General features: G+C 38.4%; 1 protein-coding gene across 2 annotated transcripts in view; it reads left to right on the forward strand.

Annotated features, from left to right (window-relative positions):
* Nucleotides 1-22,947, forward strand: part of ZNF385D (zinc finger protein 385D) — a 269,331-nt gene that overhangs the window by 68,495 nt on the left and 177,889 nt on the right. For both annotated transcript variants that reach the window (XM_069960422.1, XM_069960423.1), the window contains exon 2: nucleotides 12,732-12,874. In XM_069960422.1, coding sequence (XP_069816523.1) covers nucleotides 12,732-12,874 — 143 coding nt within the window. The remainder of the gene's footprint in view (nucleotides 1-12,731; nucleotides 12,875-22,947) is intronic.

Here is a 22,947-nt window from a genome sequence, read left to right on the forward strand (position 1 = left end):
AATGCAGGCTTGATATCACATAATAAATACTCAATTTAAAAAAGCAAGTTACATTGAGCATTATCTTGTAAATGCCTAATGTCCTGCAGTCCCTTGTATAATCCTCAAGAGGTAAATATGAGTTGTTTGTTTCCATTCCTTTTTTCCTTTTGTATTAGTTTGCAATGACCTTTAAAACTTTAAGCACAATATCGAAAGCAATGGTAGTTGTTTAGAAAGAGTATAAGGGTACAAACCCACTTGACGTATTTGCTGCGTGAATCAGTCTTAAAAATAAGCAGGCAAAACGCAGGTTGGCTTTATACAATTGTTCTGTGTTAAAATACGCAGTTGCGTATTTTTGAAGCATGAAGCTACATGCGTTTTTCACACAGGTTGTTAACAACTGATGCTTTGCTAACAACAAGCTTCATGCTTCAAAAATACGCAATTGTGTATTTTAACGCAGAACAATCGTATAAAGCCAACCTGTGTTTTGCCTGCTTATTTTTAAGACTGATTCACGCAGCAAAAACGTCAAGTGGGTTTGTACCCTAAAGCAGAATTGAGTGAATGTAAAGGAAACAAAGCTTTCTTATGTGAGTTTTCTACTTTGTAAGAATATTTGGTAGCCCCAATGTGCTAGATTGTAATGCTTCAGAGAGAATTAGTTTGGAAAGTTCAGTAGAAAAGTAATTATAACTAGAGATTAGCAAACATTTCAAAAGTTCAGTTTGGTAGGTTCGCCAAACTATTATGTAAAGGTAGGGTTCATCCCAGACGGAGCAGGCTTTCACCACAGAAGATGCCGAGATGGGATCAGAGGACCAGGCAACACTGGGGGATCACGGACAGGTGAGAATGTTTTTTTTTTTCTCCCACATGACCGGTGCCATCTTCCCGAACCCCTCTGAACCTGGCATGAAGTTTGGTTCGGTAGTTAACTGAACTTTTTGCAAAGTTGAAAACAAATTTGGGTGGTTTGGTTTGGTTCTCTAATTATAACTAGAGAAGAGCGAACTGCTCGGACTATTGGTATGCGCAAGTATGCGGCCGGGATCAAAGGCATGATGAGAGAGCGCCGTCCGCTCATCTCTAATTATAACATAATATCACATTATGGACGTGATAACAGGACTTGTGCTTATCCTGTTTGGCCTATTATATGCAGTGTTGATCGAAACGAAGGTTAAAAAATAAATGAATGTTTCTAAATCTACGGAGGGAAGAAGCCAATTGAGGCCTGACTGATCAAAACTTTTGACATTTCTGTGTGATATATACTTTCTTTTCTTTCTTTTTAACCCTTAGAGGACCCGGCCAATTTCAATTTTTGCATTTTCGTTTTTTCCTCCTTGTGTTTAAAAGGCCATAGCACTTGCATTTTTTCACCTAGAAACCCACATGAGCCCTTATTTTTTGCACCACTAATTGTACTTTACAATGACTTTACAATTTTTTCATAAAGTACACTGCGAAACCAGAAAAAAATTCAAAGTGTGGTGAAATTGAAAAAAAAAAAACTCATTTCTTTTATTTGGGGGGTTTGTGTTTTTACGCCGTTTGCAAATATATGTTCCTTAAAATTGCTCTATTCCCAGGCTTATAGCGTTTTTATCCTTTGGTCTATGCGGCTGTATGAGGTGTCATTTTTTGCGCCATGTGTTCTTTCTATCGATACCTTGATTGCACATATACGACTTTTTGATCGCTTTTTATTACAATTTTTCTGGATTTGATGCGACCAAAAATGCGCAATTTTGCACTTTGGGATTTTTTTGCGCTTACGCCGTTTACCATGCGGGATCAGGAATGTGATTAATTAATAGTTTGGGCGATTACGGACGCGGCGATAGCAAACATGTTTATTTATTTATTTATTTGTTTATTTTTATTTATAACATGGGAAAAGGGGGGTGATTCTGACTTTTATTAGGGGAGGGGGCTTTTTACTTATAACATCACTTTTATTTTTATTTTTACACATATACTAAAAGCCCCCCCATTAGAATCTTTCATTGAGATCTTTGCTGTATATTTATACAGCAAAGATCAATGAGATCGGCACTCGTTTGCTTTCGGCTGCTGCAGCCAAACACAAACGAGTGCCGAGCCGGGGACGGCGCCATCTTGGAGCGGTCCCCGGCCAGCAGCAGGCACAGAGATCGCTCCTCCGGGACAACGTTCCGGAGGAGCGATCGCCCCACTATACCACCACCAATCATCTGCCTCCGATTACCTGATTAGCGGACACGGCGATCACACCGTGCCCGCTAATAGCCGCGATCCCGGGATCACGGCGGCTCAGAGCGCGGCCGCCATGTGGCCCCACTCTGAACGCAAGGACTGTCATTAACCCTTAGGTGACCCTGGGCATACCCAGGGTCGCCTAAGGGTTAATGACAGTGCTGCTTTGAATCATATGTTAAAAAGAGTAAACAATTAAAATCATAATATATTTTTAGCTTATACGGGGTTAAAACTTTTTTGATGTAGACAATTTGCATCAAAATCATGTGCAACACAACTGCAATAGTTATGGAACATATAGTGCAGTTAGGGGGGAGAAAAACATTTTTAACATCATTTGTCACCAGTATGAATTCTTGCTTTTCAGTGATCTTTAACGTTATTGGAAAAGGTTGGGTTGGTTTATATTACATCTCAAAAAGAAATCTTGATTACATTTTGATTAGTTGTTACCTACAAAATGATCAAATTGCCGCCTGCACATTTTCTACCGGACTGACTCTGAATCGCACCATTCTGTTATCTGACACCATGTGAATGTGCCCTGGAGAACCATAGAATTAAGTCATGTGATAAAATATTAAAGTTAAAGTTGCCAACATGAAGCATTTGTACTTTTCATTTTAAATCTCTTGCAAAATGGAAAATGTTATCAAGGAAAAAAGGTCTCCATATAATCATCCAAAGCAGTCAGTCAATGCATTTATATGCATGATGGTGTAAAAAGATAAAAACAAAGCTCTTTAACTCTAATGGGACCTTGGACATGACATGCTGGGGCCAGTGATTGGCTCAGGAGGCATTTTCTGTAGGATCAACATGTCTGAGGAAGCATGAAGCAGTAAAAGTTAGGGATACTATGCATTTTAATGCATTGGATTTACTTTTAGGTTATGTTCACACTCTGTTAAAACAACAGCCATTGTTTGAAAACGGCCACTGTTTAACATGTTCCTCCGACCGATACTGCATTATAGGCTGAAGGAACTGAAGGAACATTATTTAGAGCCCACTGAAAGCTGACAGCCATTTGGATGTGCCTGGAAATCAATTAACCATTGATTTCCATGCACAGTATGGCTGCCACGACAGCCACACAGTGTGTGACGTCAATTATTTCCATTTCCATTATTTCCATTGTTTAATACACTATGTGAACAACGGCCATTGTTTGCCGTTGCTTTACTCAAATTTTTTCTGACGCAAATACATAGTTCGAACATAGCCTTAAAATGTTTTCAGTATTGGAATGCCTCTTTTAAGTCCCAGCAAATTCCAAATCCTATCTACAATATGAAATATCTCAAATTGACAATTTTAAATGAACACCTGGAAAAAGTGTTATGATGTGATAGAAACTACGAGAATTTTTAATTTAGTTATATATTTTGTTTTTTATTTTTCAATGTTAACATAAAACCCCTGTTTTAGTTAACTTGTATAGACCAAGGTTGCATTCACAAGTCCCAAAAAATTGTTCGTGGTCGCCAATTTTAGGTACAATCAAAGTGAATGCAGCCATTCACATGACCGTGCCTTGACCCCACTGTGATCTGCGCCGCAAAAAAATAGGGCACTTCCTAGTGCGGAATGCGGCACTGATCTCTTCCGCGTTGCTGCCCAGCAGCAGAGATTATAGGAGCCCATAATGTGCGCTCCTGTCATCCAATCTGACTACTCACCTACTCCCTTGTGCCGGACAGCTTACATATTCACCAGAAGTGGCCTAGACTATGCTGCCTTCTCCCGGCAGCGTAGTCCAGCCCACTTCCAGTAAGCAGGTCTAGCCGGTCTGCACGGGGGAGTAGGTGAGTTGTCAGATGCGCGGACTGGAGTGCACATTATATGCTCCTGTTATCTCTGCTGCAGGCCGGTGGGGGGGATCCGTGTCGGGCAACAGGGGGGTTGGGGGGTTTTGCACTGCTAGGGGATTCGTGCCGATCACGGCATGCAGGGCCGTATTTACCACTAGGCACCTGTGGTCCGGTGCCTAAGGCAGCACTTTGCAGGGGGGCAACACCAGGAAGCAGGTGGGAAAAAAAAATATTTTTTTGTTTTTATTTTTTTAGTCTCTCTCCTGCCGGTCAGATTTTCCAGTAAATCTGTTGATTTTTGAGGGGGGTGGTGGTGGTGGTGGTGGGGGAGGTATGATTAGGTCTGGATATGGCCTGGGTATGATCAGGATATTGGTCAGGTCTGGTATGGCTGTGACGCCTGGAACTATTACCTACCAATCTACCAATCCTGTGGTGAGAATTCCTTCAGACAATATACAGACTGCTCTTATCATTCACTCAATGTGGAAATTTATGTTTTAACAATGAAAATGAGATTCAGACAATATTTCTATATGTAGAGAAATGCATGTGGCCGAAACGATGCGCCCAAAGATGAGGCGTCTTCAGGTTAAGTGCCTAGGGCAGCAGCAGCTGTTAATACAGCCCTGACGGCATGGATCGTGTGAATGAGGCCTAAGTGCACATTTATTAACTCTAGGTGTAAAACCAATAATAAATTACATTGGCTTTATTGTGTGTACCATAAACATAAAGCCTGTAATATACAAAGAGCTTAGCTCTTTTAAAATGTTCCATCTAATAAAAGTAAACTTTTCTTACGCGGAACTTGCCATTTAATTTAATAGGCTTGAGAAGATCACCAAACACCTATTTATTAAAGTTTGACTTTGTCAATGCAATCGTGTCTGAGAGCGGCATGACATTTCTTCAGATTTAAATCGAATGTGCTCAGCACTCTTCTAGGGATATCTCACTGACATAATGTTCTATGCTTCAAACTCCATTTTAACTCTTCTTCTCAGCTCAAGCAATGTGTTGAGAAATATAAGAGCATGTGTTGTAGTTAAATTGTAATGCATTGTAAAGTTTGTTGAAATTTTAGACATGAACCAAGATGAACTGAAATCTAAACAGATCTAATAGGAAGTGTGCATTCATGGACTGCTTATGAGTCATTTTAGTGTAAGTGCTAGATTAAAGGATAACATTAAGCTTGTCAAAAGATTGATGACCAAGTGTGGGAAAATAGCCCTATTGCCTTTCCTATGTTGGATAAAGTAGTATGGTCAGAGAATTATATACTTCAAGGGGAGGAAGGGCTTCTATGTACTACACAATACCCTAAGTTACTTCCTGCAGTAAGTTGTTGTTTGCTGATGGGTAATGCCACGAGAACATGCTTGTGTAGTTTGTTTGAAAGCATTTTACAAAATTACTATGTACAAATTACACTTGTAAGGTCAGAGGGTGGGACTCATTTGTTGTTCCTGTCTAGGAAAAAAAAAATGGAAACCTCTTCTTCAGTTAAAGAGGCACTGTCACAAAAATACTGCTTCCCTCAAAATAAGACATCCTCCGAAAATAAGGCATAGTAGAGGATTTACAGGATAGCTTAAAATAAGGAAATAAGGCATCCCCTAAAAATAAGGCTTCCTTCAAATCTAAGAAACCTGTCGTTTCCAGGGTTATGTCTGGTTATGCTGGTTTGTGATGACAACTACTGTACTGTATATAATAAATATTCATATGTTTTTTTTGTTCAACAATAAGTGTGAATTCTCCATGGAAAAATAAGACATTCCTTGAAAATAAGACATGGCACATCTTTTGGAGCAAAAATGTATATTTTTATGAATTTATATTTTTGGGAAAACATTTATCATGCCAGAGAGACGTGTCAAAAGTTTTGATCAGTGGGGGTCTGAGTGTTTAGACCGTGACCAATTGATTGAGCGAGGCAAGAAAAGCTCACACTTAGAGTTGTTCTATCTCAGCTCTGTCGCATGATAAGACGGCCACATAATGCAAGTGTATGGAGCACATCTCTTCACACTGACAAAGAGTGGGGCAAGGATTGCGCAGCAGTGTGGTTGTCTCCCTGCTCATTTCTCTGATCAGTCAGGGTCTGATCAATTAGACCCTCACTGATAAAAACTTTTGACATGTCTCCCTGATATACAAAAAATGACCAGCACTTCCAATGACACTATTCACACTAGATGCATGCTGCCATGGCTAAAGTACAATATTTGTACAATATATATGGTATTTCCCTATTTATGTTCCAATACTCGCAACCGAGTGGGACTTAAGGGACTATTTATCAGGAAGGTGTGGTGCTCTCCCCATCATGGAGGCATCCCGTGGCAACAGGCTAGAGATATCTGGCTATCCTGTGTTTTGAGACTCGCAACCGAGACTCCACGCATATTTAAATTTTGGGGGGCATCAGTGGAGACTCTTGATTGAGTACTTCATTGGAGTTTTTTTCACTGTTCTCCTTGAGTTCAATGATTACTGTGTTTTGTTGGTTGATTTGTCATTGCCCCAAGTAGCCAGAATCATACTCCACACAGACGAGGGGCAAATACCCCGAAACGGCTGTCTGTGGATGGAAGCCTGCCTTGGCAAGTCCTTGTCATGATCGCAATACTCGTACCTTGAGTAAGACATTGACAAAAAGGGGCCACCCTGGTATTTCCCTATTTATGTTCCAATACTCGCAACCGAGTGGGACTTAAGGGGCTATTTATCAGGAAGGTGTGGTGCTCTCCCCATCATGGAGGCACCCCGTGGCAACAGGCTAGAGATATCTGGCTATCCCGTGTTTTGAGATTCGCAACCGAGACTCCACGGACTCTTGTTTTGCATATTTAAATTTTGGGGGGCATCAGTGGAGACTCTTGATTGAGTACTTCATTGGAGTTTTTTTCACTGTTCTCCTTGAGTTCAGTGATTACTGTGTTTTGTTGTTTCATGGCTAAAGTACAGACACAAAAACAAAAGAGTGCAACAGCATACTGCAAATGCTAAGACATATGGTTAGCATAGGTATTTAGATTTGTAAAACTGCCATAAGGAAAAAAAAAGAAGAAAATGAGGATCTTAGCAAACAATTTGATCAAATAGAGTGTATTATCCCACCACGTTTTGGTGACCTTAGATGGAGAACCTGCACTGTATACTGGCCTCTCTGGGGCTAGTAGTAAAGGCTGTATTACACAGCCCAATGCGAGCGCTGAGTTAACAGGTCGTCATCCCCACTCGTTGCCTGTGCTATTACATGCACATGCAGCAAGTGGGGATCAGCCGGATGAGCCGTCCAAACGATCCTTAGATCGCTTTCCAGACTGCCGTTGGCAAAATTGTGATCTTTCCACATTTTGAAAGACCACGATCAACCAGCAATGTGCATGTCGGCTGTTCATTGCTTTTCAACATGCGCTATTACAGTGAACAATCATCGGCCTGGGCGGCTGGTAATTGGCCTAAACATTGGGCATGCCGGATCTAACTCATCTGATAATATAGATGGAGCTCAACTGCCTCTTCCTTTAACTGTCCCCTCAGTCCTTGGGGAATGGGAATTCTTAGAAGAATGACCCAGCCCAGGGTAAATTCTTTGTATTGACAATTCACAAAAGAATTGCATTTGTTCAATCAGTTTAAGGTGAGAACACTACAAAATCGAGCTGCAAGAGTGTCCACTCTGAAGTCTGATACCTATATTCAGGAAAATGTGATATTTCTGTCAGTGCTTTAAGGTACATAGTTGATAATTGAATAGGATTAATTACTCCACCCACAATGTTATTGTAATGATATTCAATGAAGTGTTAAATGCAGAACCAGTGTGGCTTTTTCACATAGTGTATTGTAAGACGTCCACCTCAAAAGACTTCCATCGTTCAATACATTGTGGGAAAAAGACGTCCATTATTCCATGGACTTCAATACAATTTATTGCAGTCAATAAAAATTATGTAATAATGGACGCTTTTTACAACAAAAAGCGGACATCTTTTTTTCTTTTTTGGACGTTGTGTGAACAAAATATTAGCCCACATTTAGGTTAGTCATGAATCATTGATGCACATACTTTCCACATATATATTTATCTTGCTGCCTCTAGACACACACTATTATTATTGTCATTCTGTAGTGAGTTCTTTTGTCCGCTTATCCCCTAGGCCAAGAATTGCCAATAACCATTTGGAAAGTGCCCATCTCCTCTGTATGTGTGGCCAACTTGCTAATTTTTCCATTAATTATTTCTTTCATAAACTAAAAAAAAAGCTTTATACCAATAAAAATATATTTAAAGTGGCGATAATCATGCAACCACAATGCAAGAGCCACATGTATGACCCTTGACAGCATCTTAGGGCTACACATTTCATACAGTTTCCTATGTACATCGTTCACTTAAGAGTGGAAGATGCCTATGCCTGTTCAATCTCTATTATGATTATTTCTTTTTTTCCATAGACAAACTTACAATTAACTCACAATCATTCTTAATAATAGACAATAAATTACATAGTCATTGTAAATAATATTTCTGCCCCATCCTTGCTGAGAGCGACATAAAAATATAAGGAGAGAACAAGATCCAATTAAAGAACTTAAAAAAAAACATTTTGATTCTGAGCAGATGTAGTTTTCTATATATAGTTTTTTTTTCCTGATGATTCAAATAAACCAATTTGTTTAATAAGACATTTTCCATAGCCTTGTTTTTCCATGTGTACAGTATTTAAGACATCTACCGTATTCTCCGGCGTATAAGACGACTTTTTAACCCCGAAAAATCTTCGGGGGTCGTCTTATACGCCGGGTATGGTCACCCCATAAGGTCGGGGGGCTCAAAAATGGCCGCATCCCCACTGTATGGGGCGACCATTTAAAAAAAAAAAAAACAGTTAACTCACCCTGGCCCTTCCCGGCCTCTGCATGTCTTTTTCTCGGCTCCCGTTCCCTGGCGGGCGCAGTGTGACGTACACTGGCTGCACCTGCCGGGGGTGTCCGAAGTCCTCCCAAGCAGCCGAGCGTACAATCTGAGACACTCGGCTGCTTGGGAGAGCTTCGGAAGAATGACAGAGGCTTTAGAAGGCTCCGGAAGTACCCGAAGCCTCTGTCATTCTTCCGAAGCTCTACCGAGCAGCAAAGCGTCTCCGATTAGATGCTCAGCTCCTCGGGAGGGCTTTGGGCATCCCTGGCGTAGCTAGTGTACGTCACACTGCCTGTGCCGGGGAACAGGAGCAGAGAAGAAGACGCGCGGAGGCCGGGAATGGGCCCGGGTGAGTTAACTTTAGTTATTTTATTCATTTAGCTGCAGTTAACTCCTGCCTTATCGTAGCAGCGCTGTGGTCAGGCAGGGGTTAACATTTTCTGGCGTATAAGGCGAACCCCTGACAATCTGATTGAAAATGAGGGGTCGTCTTATACGCCCAGTCGCCTTATACGCCGGAAAATTTGATAATTTACCTTCATTTACAATATTTATATATATATATATATGTATATATAAATCTCAGGGAGTGCTTACGTAGGGCCCCTTCACCTCTGCCAATGGGTCACCTTTTACCATGTGACATGGGGCCCTGCACATTTTAAATCTCTGGCCTCACTTAAAGGGATTCTGAATTGTAGCATTATTTAAAAAATGTGCTTAGCCTGCTCTATAATAATAATAATAATAATAATAATAATAATAATAATAATAATAATAATAATAATAATAATCTAACATCAAAGCTCTCACCACTTATCTGTCAGAGTTAGGCCCTTTCCACAGTGCCTTTTCTGTTTGGGGCCAGCACATGCAATGTCTGCTCAGCCAAACAGCATCTGAGGCAGAACCCCACTTAAGGCCCAATTGCACAAAGGGATTATCGGCCATGTATCAGTCATGCACAATATTGGCTGATCGTTGTTTTCAACAGGCTGAAATGGCAAAAATCAGCTTGGCAACGATCTGCTGCTGTCACCCCACGTAATAACGATATTACGATTGCCCGGGCAGCCCCCCCAAATTTCAATCACAATTGTTATTCTTTACGGAGGAACGTTGTATAATGGCATCTTTTGACAAAGGGAATAAAATGTGCCAATTTTATAATGTATCACCTATTATTTAAATATGCAGCATAACAGACTGTGAAATTGGTTATTATGATTGCTAATGGTTATTCAAATGAAGAGAAACCAAAATATATTGATGTTTACAAAATATCCTGATTTAGAAATTCCATGGCGTGATTCGTCTTCAACTTAAGCTACAAGATGTTCATTTTGATGAATTAATATATTATAGGCCAACATATTGTGTTATGAGATTGTCAACAAACCTGTTGTCAATGAGAGGAGACACTTGTGGAGATTGTTTTCGCTGCAATAATATTTACAACTAGCGTGGATGAGAACAGACAAGTGCTTCTTAAAAGCCAACTGTAAAATGTTTTCCCAGGTTATTTACTGTTCCGTGTTTGAAAATATACTGTACTTATTTGATTATTTAATGAATGTTTGGCATTGATTTCCAAGATTTGTTTATTTAAGACCTAAATCTTTAGCCACACGGAAAAGTAATACCATAAAGAAAAAATAAGTAAAAAACACTGAAAGTAGATATATAATAAGGTTATTAAATCACATTAGACAAGGGATGGAGACATTTGTGAAGAGAAAATGTAAGTGACTAAAAATCTTATAGTGCTTTCAGAAACTATCTCTCCTCTTCCCCTATACTCGGCTAATCATGTGTTCCCTATGGGAAAGGCAAAGCTACCACCAGACTGCTTATCACTCCAAGAACAAAAGGAACGGATGGCGTTTTCCATGTGTTTTTTTATTTTTGCCACTTTTCGGGTCGGCGTTTGTACCTAAACATGGACTTCCCCACAGAAGTCTGTGTTTGGATCAAAGTGCCGACCCAAATGCACTCTCTCCAGAAAGGAACACTTTAAGTGAACCATTCCTTGCTTAAGAGGGAGACAGTGTGCTTTATTGGGGGGGGGGGGTCATATAGCCCAGCGGGTGGAAGAATGCCACAGTCTGGTCCCCAGGGGATTAACTTATACCCCTGTGTGCCAAACTGTGATCTGTAGGGGGGTGGGAGGGGGTCCAAGGGGTGACAGTCTGGTCCCCAGGGGATTAAATTAACCCCCTGTGGGACAGACTGTGCTCTGTTATGGGGGCACAGTCAGAACAGGAAGACACATGGTAGTTTTCATATACCTGTGAATGTAGGATGTAGAAAATGAAGTGAAGTACACCAAGCTGTAACACTTCCTCCCTTCCCCTCCCATACCTGACCCTGCTTGGGATTTAACTTCCAGGTGTCAATAAAGCATGGAGGGGGGAGAGACTAGACATTCCAGCTTGCTCATATTCAGGAGCTTGGAAAAGCCTCTGACTCATTGTACCAGAGAATAAAATCATGTCTCTACATCCTGTAGCACAGCTGGATATAGGAAAGGTACCATGTGTCTCCTTGTCCTAACAGCTATATAACAGTGTCAGCAGTTTCGGGCTATGTTCACACTAAGTAAAATAAAGTAAAAAAAAAAAAAAGAGGCATCAGTTTTTCCCTTTAAAAATGCCGTCTGTTATTATTGCATTTTAAATCAACTCAATGGAATGCTTCAAAGTCAATGGAATGACAACCACCCAATGCACACAGTGTATTAAATGTTTGCATGGATGTTAAAATAATGTTTGTGACAATTATTCATGGATGTCTTTTGCAAACAACAGATGTTAATTTTTTTTTTTTAGTTGTTTACACACAGTTTTGAATTTTTTCGCCGTCCTTTGTCCATCTTTACTATAAAAGTTTATCTGTCGTTATAAAAAAAACTTTTGACATGTCATAGAGACATGTGAAAAGTTTGGATTGGTCCAGGTCTGAATGTTCAGACCCATACCGATTGGGAGATAGAGCGGACTTATAATGGGCTCCTATGGAGCCTGACTTTTTTTTTCACTCAACTGAGCACTCAGACCCAGACCAATCCAAACTTTTCCCATGCCTCTATGACATGTCAAAAGTCTCTTATAATGACAGGTACACTTTAAATTAAATAGTCTTTTCAATTAAAGACACACCCAAAGGGCAATCGGTCCACCTGAACTAAAATAATTTTTTAACAGCTGATATTGTAATGACGGGAGTACAAAACGTGAAATGACTGATGTAATTTAGAACTCAAAATGACGGACAACATTTAAAAAAAATGATAAACGGAAAGGAAAAATCATCATGGGAACATAGCCTGGAACATGAATTACAGCTGAAAGATTCCCTTTAACATTAACTGTGTTTAAAATTTAGCAGCTGTTTTAATATCACTTTTATATATTCATTGGTGACTTAATGTCCTCTTAAAATTCTATCTCCAGACGTTGTTTATTGCAGTTGTAAAACATTTATTGTTTCCTTTCAAATCTTTGAAAATAGTTTGTAAATGATGAATTCCATTGTATGGATAAGTGTGTGGTAGTCAGAATAGCTTACTTGACACCTGACAAAATAACGTGTTGTTAACATAAATGAATAGAAGACATACAGTAGACGTTTAGTCAAAGTTGTGACTAATCTGAAGTTACATGTCGAACATTTTGTTTAAAATTTATATTTTATTCAGTGTGAATTAAATGAAGAAATTCCTTACCAGTTTATATATATATTTTTTTTATTAGGTGGTACATGCCAGAGCCCAGCGCTCTCTGCGCTGATGCGTCCCCCGCTACCAACATTTCAACCACCACTGGATATTAAACAGTTCCTTCCATTTTCTTTGGAAGCTGCAGCGGCAATTAACCTCTTCCCAAACATAACTGCAGTAAGTATATAACAAATGTAGAATTTACAGTTTGAAATTAATTCTTGAAATGTTATTGGAATTTACTATGGATACCTATGGATTTTGACAAACTGTATGTTCCCTGTGCCATTCGGAGACAGATGCTAGGAGGGACACTCTAACCATTTGAGCATTAAAAATGTTGTGCCATAAAGCAAAGCTAGTAAAGTGCACCACATTCATATATGTAAAGGAATACAAATGCACTGCTTTTAGTAAAGAAACTCCTATCCAAGGGCTATGTTCATGCATACTATTGTCGTCAGTCTTTTGGTCAGTATTTTTTCAACCAAAACCAGGAGTAGATAAAAAAAAGAGAAACTGTGCAAATCTTTCCATGATATTTTTCCCACTCCTGATTTTGGCTACAAATACTGACAGAAATACAGGCCAAAATACTAGTTACGGGACATTTACTAAGGAGTCTAATGTGTGTGACTATTCTAATGAGGATTGGTGTGTATTTTGTTCCAATATCTTGTGACTGATTTATTAAAATGTAGCACTGCAATAGTGAATGTATGGCTATGTTCACACAATGTCAAAAATGGAGAAAAAGCACCCGATTTTGACATTTTAAAAAACGTCTGTTTTTGCCGCAATTTAATTCACTGCAATAGCAATGCATGGAAGTCAATGGGAAGACGGACGTCCGATGCACACAATGTATTGAATAACAGACGTTTTTGCTGCGGAAGTCAAAATAATGAACATGATCATTATTTTCGGACGTCTTTTGCAAAGAGCGGACGTTTTTTATTAGTAGTTCACACACAGTTTTTCTTTTGTCACTGTTCTTTCTCCGTTTTTTCTATCAAATTCAATGGACTTTTCAATTAAAATACACCCAAAGTCCAATTAGTAATCCCAAAGTAAAATAATGTACCAACAGCCAGACAGCTAAATGATGTCTGTTATTTTAGACTCAAAATAACGGACGTCATTTTAAACAGAGATGAAAAAATGTGTGAACATAGACTATCTAAGGAAAAAGTAGCAGAAAAAGTCACAAAAAAGCAGGCCTACTGACCAGACAAAGGCCTGCACCTGTTAGAGCAACTTTTTAAAAAGTTGCAAATGTTAAATTGGGCGCTAATCCCGGATTATGCAAACTTTTTGGTGAATACTCAAAACAGGCAGATTAAAAAAAAAAAAAAAAAGTTGCAACTAAAAAATATTTGCCCGTCGAATACTTGTTGATAAATAGAACTTAGACCAATAATTTACCTAAAAATAGGTGCATAGCCCTTATTCCCCCCTATGTGTGAACATAGTCCTGTACTGTTTTTGTCTCCCATTGATTTAATCCTGGTTTCTTCCCTGAATCGTAACCTTGCTGTCATGCCACAGTGCACATACTTCTCCACATACTTATCTCTAGGTTAGGGTATTTAGAACGACTTTAAAAAATTAAGCAACAGAGTATCTTTTCTAATAAAGCGTTTAATGTTCCTTTCTCACAAAACAACCTATAACCCATCAGATCTAACAACAGATGAGTGAGCTTAAGAGCTTTACCTCCCAATAAACTAAAACATACATGATGATCAAACAAGTATGTTACCAATACAGTTAAAAAGAGTAGAAGCTCCACCAATGTAGAGAAATCACCATAAAGATATTAAGGTCCAATATATTTCAGTTTTAACAATGTATATCAGAGACTCAGATAACTTGTTGCTCAAGTTGAGCATTTTTTAATGCTCAAGTACTCGACTCAAGTAACAAAGCCTCCTTAGGCCAAGCACATTACATTAATTAATATTAATTACTGTAACATTACGTAATTTCTCAGAGCTCTATTATATGTGTATTAGAGTAGTTACCACATACTAACAATAAATGGGCAGATGTAAAGCTACTTAAAATTAATGCGACTTAAAATAATCAAAATATCGAAAGGATCTCAGTGCTACAAGGCGATAGTGCAAAGCTTTGAGCAACCACATCACTAACTAACCATATAATAGTTACGATTGTATATTTTGTTCAGATACTAGAGTTTTGTACGTTGTGTTTTTACATTAACAGACATTGCAATTCAGGGATAGGCTATGTTCAAACAATGTTTTTTCAGCTCCTTTTAAAATGACGTCTGTTATTTTGAGTCTAAAATAACGGACGTCATTTAGCAGCCTTGCCTCCACTTAGTGCAATGACGGCTGCTGGTATATTATTTTAGTTTGGTTACTAATTGCCCTTTTTGCCCTAGTTGCGGCCTAATTGAAAAGTCCATTGAATTTAATAGTGAAAACTGAGACAGAACGGTGACAAAAGAAATACTGTGTATGAACAACTAATAAAAAACGTCCGCTGTTTGCAAAAGATGACCGAAAATAATGATCATGTTCATTATTTTGACAACTGTGGTAAAAACGTTATTCAATACATTGTGTGCTTTGGACGTCTGTCTTCCCATTGACTTCAATGCTTTGCCATTTAAATTTCAGAATCGTCCGCCTTTTCTCTATTTTTGATGTTGTGTGAACATAGCCATAGGCTATGTTTCCACTAAGTTTTTCTCTGGCTGTTATTTGACATCCAAAACAACAGCCATTGCTTTCGGTCGCAAAGAAACCTCCTTTTTTACATACTCTGGTGTCCACCATAAGGGCCAGTTCACACTGAGCAAGATCGTCGGAATTCTGCAGCGGAAATTTCCGCCGCGGAAACCCACCGTGCTCAGTGTGCTGCTGTAAGTGAATAGAGAGGACGCACGCTTGTCCGCTGCCGCCAACTCCGCTCGAGGAACAGTGAAAGTACAGCAAAAAATATGTGTGAATTACTAAAAATAATGTCTGTTGTTTACAAAATAACATTCTCAAACAATTGTAATAAACATTAATTTGATGAACAATGTCCTTTATTCAATACACTATGGGGGAGATTTATTAAACTGGTGTAAAGTACCAGTTCAAAGAATCTGTGAGGAATGAAAAGTGGAATCTGATTGGTTGCTAGGGGCAACTAAGACATTTCTACTTTACAATAGTTTGATAAATCTCCCCCATAGTGTATCGGGCGGCCGTCACTCAATGTACTTCAACGCATTTAATTGAGTTCAATGATATTTCAGTGGACATTCAGTGGACAAACTGCCTTTTTTTTTTTTACACAGTGTGAACATAGCCGTATGAAACATTGGCAGCCTATACAATGTGGTGTTTGAAGTATTGTAGTTATTTTCTTAAAAACAAAAAACAAAAAACAAACAAACTGGTTTTGAAGAGATATATTGATATCATTGTGACTTATTAATGTATCAGTATTGTATAATAGAAGCAACTCTAAGTTTAGGGTGAGGCAAAATTATATGTTTTCTCTTTAATTCTTTAATCATCTCACACTTCTCATTAGCTTTTTTTTTTTATATATCATTATTATATAATTAAAAACATGTCGGCATTCTAGTCACAAAGGCTTTTCTGGAAGTAATAACTGTGATCTGAATCTGCATCCCATAATGATTAACGTCTTTTAGAGATGAACTGTTGATGTAATAAATTATTGATTATTTTTTTTTAGTTCTTATCATGTGGCTAAGCATCTGATAACACATTCACATACTGTAGTTCATGTTACCACTTAAGGGATTGGGTTTAAAAGTTTAATTAAAGCAATACTATTACTCTTACACCGCCAGAATGTTGGAATGTTGAACAAAAGAATATTTGTCTTTGGTAGGCTGCTAGTATTGGGAAACAATTAAAATGCTGACTCCAAATGACCCCCCCCCCCCCCCCCCCCCCATCCTAGGAAAAGTGAATAGCCCCAGTAATCTTAAACTTTAATCTTATAGGGGCATTGATCAAGGTTTTTGCACCCATTTTTAGGTATATATAAAGTGTTTGTGACATTTTAAAAACATAGTGGTATTTACCAATGAGTATTCACTGGTCGAATATTTATTTTCTGCGATTATTTTACATTTGTCTATTTGTGCATAAAATGTAAAAAAAAAATCTATGTAGAAAAGACTACGTCTGTTCCAGCTAATAGACAAACAATAATTTTCCCCCTAAGTGTTTGTTGGCACATATATGATAGTATATTATTAGTCTCTATTCTTTGGATCCCCATGGAACCTCAGATTCTTCAATTAGGGAATGACATGTCATTTTTTCAGTCGCAAAGTACTTTACTTCAGAGATAACTATTCATACATTCACTATAGATGTTATAACGTCCGTTTTTCAAAAACGTCCGTTTTTCAATGCATGGTGTGCATTGGACGTTTGTCTTCCCATTGACTCCAATGCATTGCCATTGCAGTCAATTAAATTGCGGCAAAAACGGACGTTATTTTAAATAAGAAAATCGTCCGCCTTGTCTCTATTTTTGACGTTGTGGAAACATAGCCTAAAGGTGTTGTCCGACCAACAACACATCCTTTATCCACAGAAAAAGGGTTAAGTGTATGTGTGCTTGATACACAATTAATGGGAGAACACAATCAACTTGAGAACAGGGTTCCCATTGTAGTAGAGTGCTGATCACTCTGCTTCCACTCTATTTACTGCCAAAGGAAATTCTGGAAAAAAGCCATATACAAAACTCAGGGTATAGGGATCGACCCCACCAGTCATAAACTTAATGCATATCCTGTTAAGGGTATAAATATTCGTTGGACAACCTCTTCAAATAAGCACGTAATTACCGCCATGTACATTAGGTATTACTTTACACCTGGTTTGGTGAATATTTAACCAATCATTGCCCTTTGTAAACTACTTTTTTTTTTTATTTGCATATGTTGACATAAATTTAAATATACAGTTTTTATCAGGGCAAAGCTTTACCTTTACCCAGGAAGATTGGGTTTGGCTTTGAGTGAAGTATTGTTTGGATGTAGAGCTTAGATCTATGACAGAAATAGGCTGAATTTATCAGAATTGGAAACGAATGACTTAAATTACCACAATTACCGCACATAGTAGCAGAGACTGACAGAGATCGCTTCTGCAGACCTATAATTACAGCGAGGTATATAAATTACATAACATTGATTTTTTTTCCCCCCATTGTATTAGAATACACATATTTAGCTTTGATATTTTGTTGTGACACCTTATGTCTTCTGATCTAAACTCTTGATTTGTATCTCAAGTATTATACGATACAGTCTTGTCATCATTCCTGTATAATTATTGTTTGTTATTTTGTTTGTCCGTAAGAAGAATGGCATGTTAGATTAGCTATGATCAAATTACATGTTTTACAAGTAATAAAAAAAAAAAAAAAGAATAATAAAATCTCCAATGTACTGTCCCTTCTCAGGACTGAAACTGTATGTTTAGACAAAGCTTGGAAGCAATGTCTCCCGAGTTAATTCAAGGAGCATAGAATTACCAGTTCTTTGCATTGTACACATATCATGTCAGAAGCCTATTCTGTAAAATTAGACCTTGTACTTTACAACATTCTGTAAAAAGAGGATAGCGGCACTCACCACTCTTGTAGTAATTCCAAAGTTCCCACAGACCCACAGGGGGCTGTAGAAGTGCTGGGAGAGCTTGAAACAGCTGTAACCGGCATTTACTAAGGAGTCTAATAACTATTCTAATGGGGATTGGTGTGTATTTTGTTCTAATACCTTGTGACTGATTAATTAACATGTAGCACTGTCATAGTAAATGCATCTAAATAAAAAGGCGCAAAAAAGGCACAACTATGAAAAAATTGCGCAGTTTTATTCACTTGGTTCTGACCAGACGTAACCGTGCGTCTGTTTATGCGACTTTTTAACCCTTTCCCGCACGAGGACATAACTGTACGTCCTCATGCGGGTGCGAGCGTTCAGAGCGGGCGACCCCGCTTTGAACCGCCGCGATCCCGGGTGCCTCATGTAGCCCGGGATCGCGGCTATTAGCGGGCATGGTCCGATCACCGTGCCCGCTAAATAGATAATCGGAGGCAGCTGTCAAAGATGACAGCTGCCTCCGATTACCGGATTAAGCCGTTCCCTGATGTCTAGTGGTGAAGCCGGCCATCCCCTGCTCGGCACTCGTTTGTTTTCGGCTGCAGCAGCCAAAAGCAAACGAGTGCCGATCTCATTGATCTTTGCTGTATAACTATACAGCAAAGATCTCAATGAGAGATCAAAGTGTATATAGTAGAAGTCCCCCAGGGGGGGCTTCTAGTATATGTGTAAAAAAAATAAATAAAGTGTTGTTGTCAATAAAAAGCCCCCTCCCCTAATAAAAGTCTGAATCACCCCCCCTTTTCCCAGGTTATAAATAAATGTAAACAAATAAATAAATAAACAAACATGTTTGGTATCGCCGCGTGCGTAATCGCCCGAACTATTAATTAATCATATTCCTGATCTCGTACGGTAAACGGCGTAAGCACAAAAAATCCCAAAGTGCAAAATTGCGCATTTTTGGTCGTATCAAATCCAGAAAAATTGTAATAAAAAGCGATCAAAAAGTCGTATATGTGCCATCAAGGTACCGATAGAAAGAACACATCATGGCGCAAAAAAATGACTCCTCACACAGCCCCATAGACCAAAGGATAAAAGCGCTGTAAGCCTGGGAATGGTGTGATTTTAAGGAACATATATTTGTTAACAATGGTTTGAATTTTTTACAGGCCATCAGATAAAAGAAAAGTTATACATGTTATATATCATTTTAATTGTAACTACTTGAGGGACATATATAACAAGACAGTTTTTCCATAGGACACATGGCGTAAAAACACAATCCCCCCAAAGAAAAAGAATTGTGTTTCTTTTTTTCCATTTCACTGCGTATATAATTATTTTCTGGTTTCCCAGCATATTTTATGCAAAAGTTCAGCCTTTCATTGCAAAGTACAATTAGTGACGCAAAAAATAGGGGCTCATGTTGGTCTATAGGTGTAAAAATGCAAGTGCTATGGCCTTTTAAGCACAAGGAGGAAAAAACGAAAACGCAAAAACGAAATTTAGCCTGGTCCCGAAGGGGTTAAAAAGTCGCAAATGATAAATTGGGCGCTAATCCCGGGTTATGCAAACTTTTGGGTGAATACTTAAAACAGGCAGATTACAAAAAAGTTGCATCTAAATATATTCACCTGTCGAATACTTGACAGGTGTGAAAAATGCAATTATTCACCAAAAATTAGGCGCAAACCCCTTGATAAATGTCCCCCATTATTTTTCACTGGCGTCTCACCTGCTGTAATAATGTAATAATCTTTTTAACAAATAAAGGAACTTTGGAACTACTACAAGAGTGGTGAGTGCCCCTATCCTCTTATTACAGAATGTTGTGAAGTAAAAGCCTATACTTTACTAGCTGAGCACCTCACAAGAAGTTTGAACTGTTTTATACACTTGCAAATATTAACCCTTTGCATGCTAGCAAAGAGTAAATCTTCCTAGAAAGTAATCTCTGCTGTGCCGATACTTTGTCTTGTTATTGGAGACCTTGTACTTTAGATGACAGAATTTTCTGGCATTTGAAGAAATTGATTTTAAAATTCTAGATGCATTCAGAATGTTTTTTTTTTTATCAAACATCACCTTGTGTTGTTTACCGAAAAGACTTTAATTTTTACCATCTAATTTTGGCAACCCTAATGGTAGAAGAAAATGTCCTACAAAAATCAAAACACTTTTTCCCCTTTGTGTAATTGTTCACTATTGCTCAATGGACTTTCTTCTTTGTATGTTAACGTTAGGCTATGTTCACACTATGTATATTTCAGTCAGTATTGCTGTCCTCATATTGCAACCAAAACCAGGAGTGGATTGAAAACACAGAAAGGCTCTGTCCACACAATGTTGAAATTGAGTGGATGGCCGCCATATAACAGTAAATAACTGCCATTATTTCAATATAACAGCCGTTGTTTTAAAATAACATCAAATATTTGCCATTAAATGGCGGCCATCCACTCAATTTCAACATTGTGTGAACAGATCCTTTCTGTGTTTTTAATCCACTCCTGGTTTTGGTTGCAATATGAGGACCACAATACTGACTGAAATATACGTAGTGTGAACGCAGCCTAAACATGTACAAGAAATAAGGTTGATCCCACGATAATAAGGTAACATCCCACAATATATGAGTAGCTCACAAAATATTGCTCTAGAATAGGGGAGGCCAGATATTCAGTATAGGGTCTATTGATAATGAAGGTTATATCTAGACTGTTAGGGTAACATGCAGTAAGTGAAGATGCAGAAGAAGCAACTGCAGATTTTTGGCATGTACTTGTTTCAGGTTCTCAAATGTGCACATTATTATTGTATGGCACAACCTTGTCTTATTAATACATGACTTTATTGCTTTCACCATGTTCCTTTCTGTATACTAGTATGTATATTAGCCATCAGAAATTGGCCTATTAAAGCTAATCCTATGGATCAAAACTCATCTGATATGCTTTGCCTATGTAGCTTTGTTGGCCTCATAACAGATTCTACTTACCCCACACCATGAAGTCTATTAGTAGATATAGTTAAAGGAGTACTTTGTCAGAAAGAAAAGAACATTTCAAATAAACGGGGGTCAGAAAGTTATACAGATTTGTAAATGATTGTTATTTAAAAATCTCAAGTCTTCCAGTACTTATCAGCTGCTGTATGTCCTGCAAAAAGTGGTATATTCTCTCCAGTCTGACAATTCTATCTGTGACAGGAACTGTCCTATGCAGGCGATGTTTTCTAAGGGGATACGCTGCTGCTCTGGACAGTTTCTGCACCTAATTACCGGAAAGCTTGATATTTTTAAATAGAAGTAAATTACAAATCTATATAACTTTCTAAAACCAGTTAATTTTAAAAAGTTTATTTTTAGCTCGAGTACCACTTTAAAAACAAAACACTACTACACTAACATGGTCATGATTGCACCTGAACAGAGGTGGTCATGCATTTTTTTTTCAATACATAGGAATAACAAGCCTGTAAAGTCACAAAAGAATGGCCAATTTGGTAGACACATAATAGTGGCCAAAACCAATAGACTTTACGTTTGATTATTTTGCCGCCGATTCTAAAAAAAAATATTTAGGTTGGTTCTTTGGTATAGTGAAAGCAAAGGGCCAAGAGTTTGTTCTGTTAATCTTGGTGGTGTAAATATCATGTCAGTAATAATCTGTGCCCCATGTCTCTTCGATCCAACAATAAAAAGAACTAGAAGCAGCTTTGTAATATGCCAAATGAAGAATGGAGTTTATTCACCAATGTTTTCCTTCTAATGCTGCCTCCAGCACTTAATAATAATAATAATAATAATAATAATAATAATAATAATAATAATAATAATAATAATAATAATAATAAAAATGCTTTTATTTGCATTGCGCACACAGATTCCGCAGCACTTCACATAGGTTTTTTTTTGCCAATTATTGCTTCCTGTCCCCGATAGGGCTCACAATCTAAATTCACCTATCTGTATGTTTTTGGGTGTGGGAGGAAACTGGAGTACCCGGAGGCAACCCACACAAACACGGAGAGAACATACAAACTCTTTGCAGATGTTGCCCTTGGTGGGATTTGAACACAGGACCCCAGCACTTGTAAAGTCACCTATCCTACACCTTTTCTTCTAATCCTACATATGTTTTCACTTAAAGGACTACTCTAAGTCAAATTCAAACTTGGGAAGGTCTTCCCTTTTCACAGGTATCACCACTGCTTTCGAGAGGAGATTTGCCCTTTGGCAAGCATTATTGACAAATTTAATGTTTAATGTGGCATTAGAGATGAGCGAATCTCAGGCACACCTGAACCCGAACCCTCTGCATTTGATTACCAGTGACTGAAGGAGTTTGATGTAGCCCTAGGACTTTTTCAGGACTTCCTAGGGCTGTAACCAACTTTTTCAGCCACCGGTAATCAAATGCAGATAGTTTGGGTTTGGACAGACCCAATCATGTTCAAGGTTCACTCATCTGTAATGGCCACCATTAGGCTTATTCGGCCCCTAATATTTAACAATGAGTTTAAGCCTTTGGCTATGTTCACACAACGTCTTTTCCTCTCCTTTTAAAATGACGTCCGTCATTTTGAGTCTAAAATAACGGACGTTATTTAGCAGCCTGACCTCCCC

This window comes from Dendropsophus ebraccatus, chromosome 2, assembly GCF_027789765.1.
Source record: "Dendropsophus ebraccatus isolate aDenEbr1 chromosome 2, aDenEbr1.pat, whole genome shotgun sequence".
Lineage (NCBI taxonomy): Eukaryota > Metazoa > Chordata > Amphibia > Anura > Hylidae > Dendropsophus > Dendropsophus ebraccatus.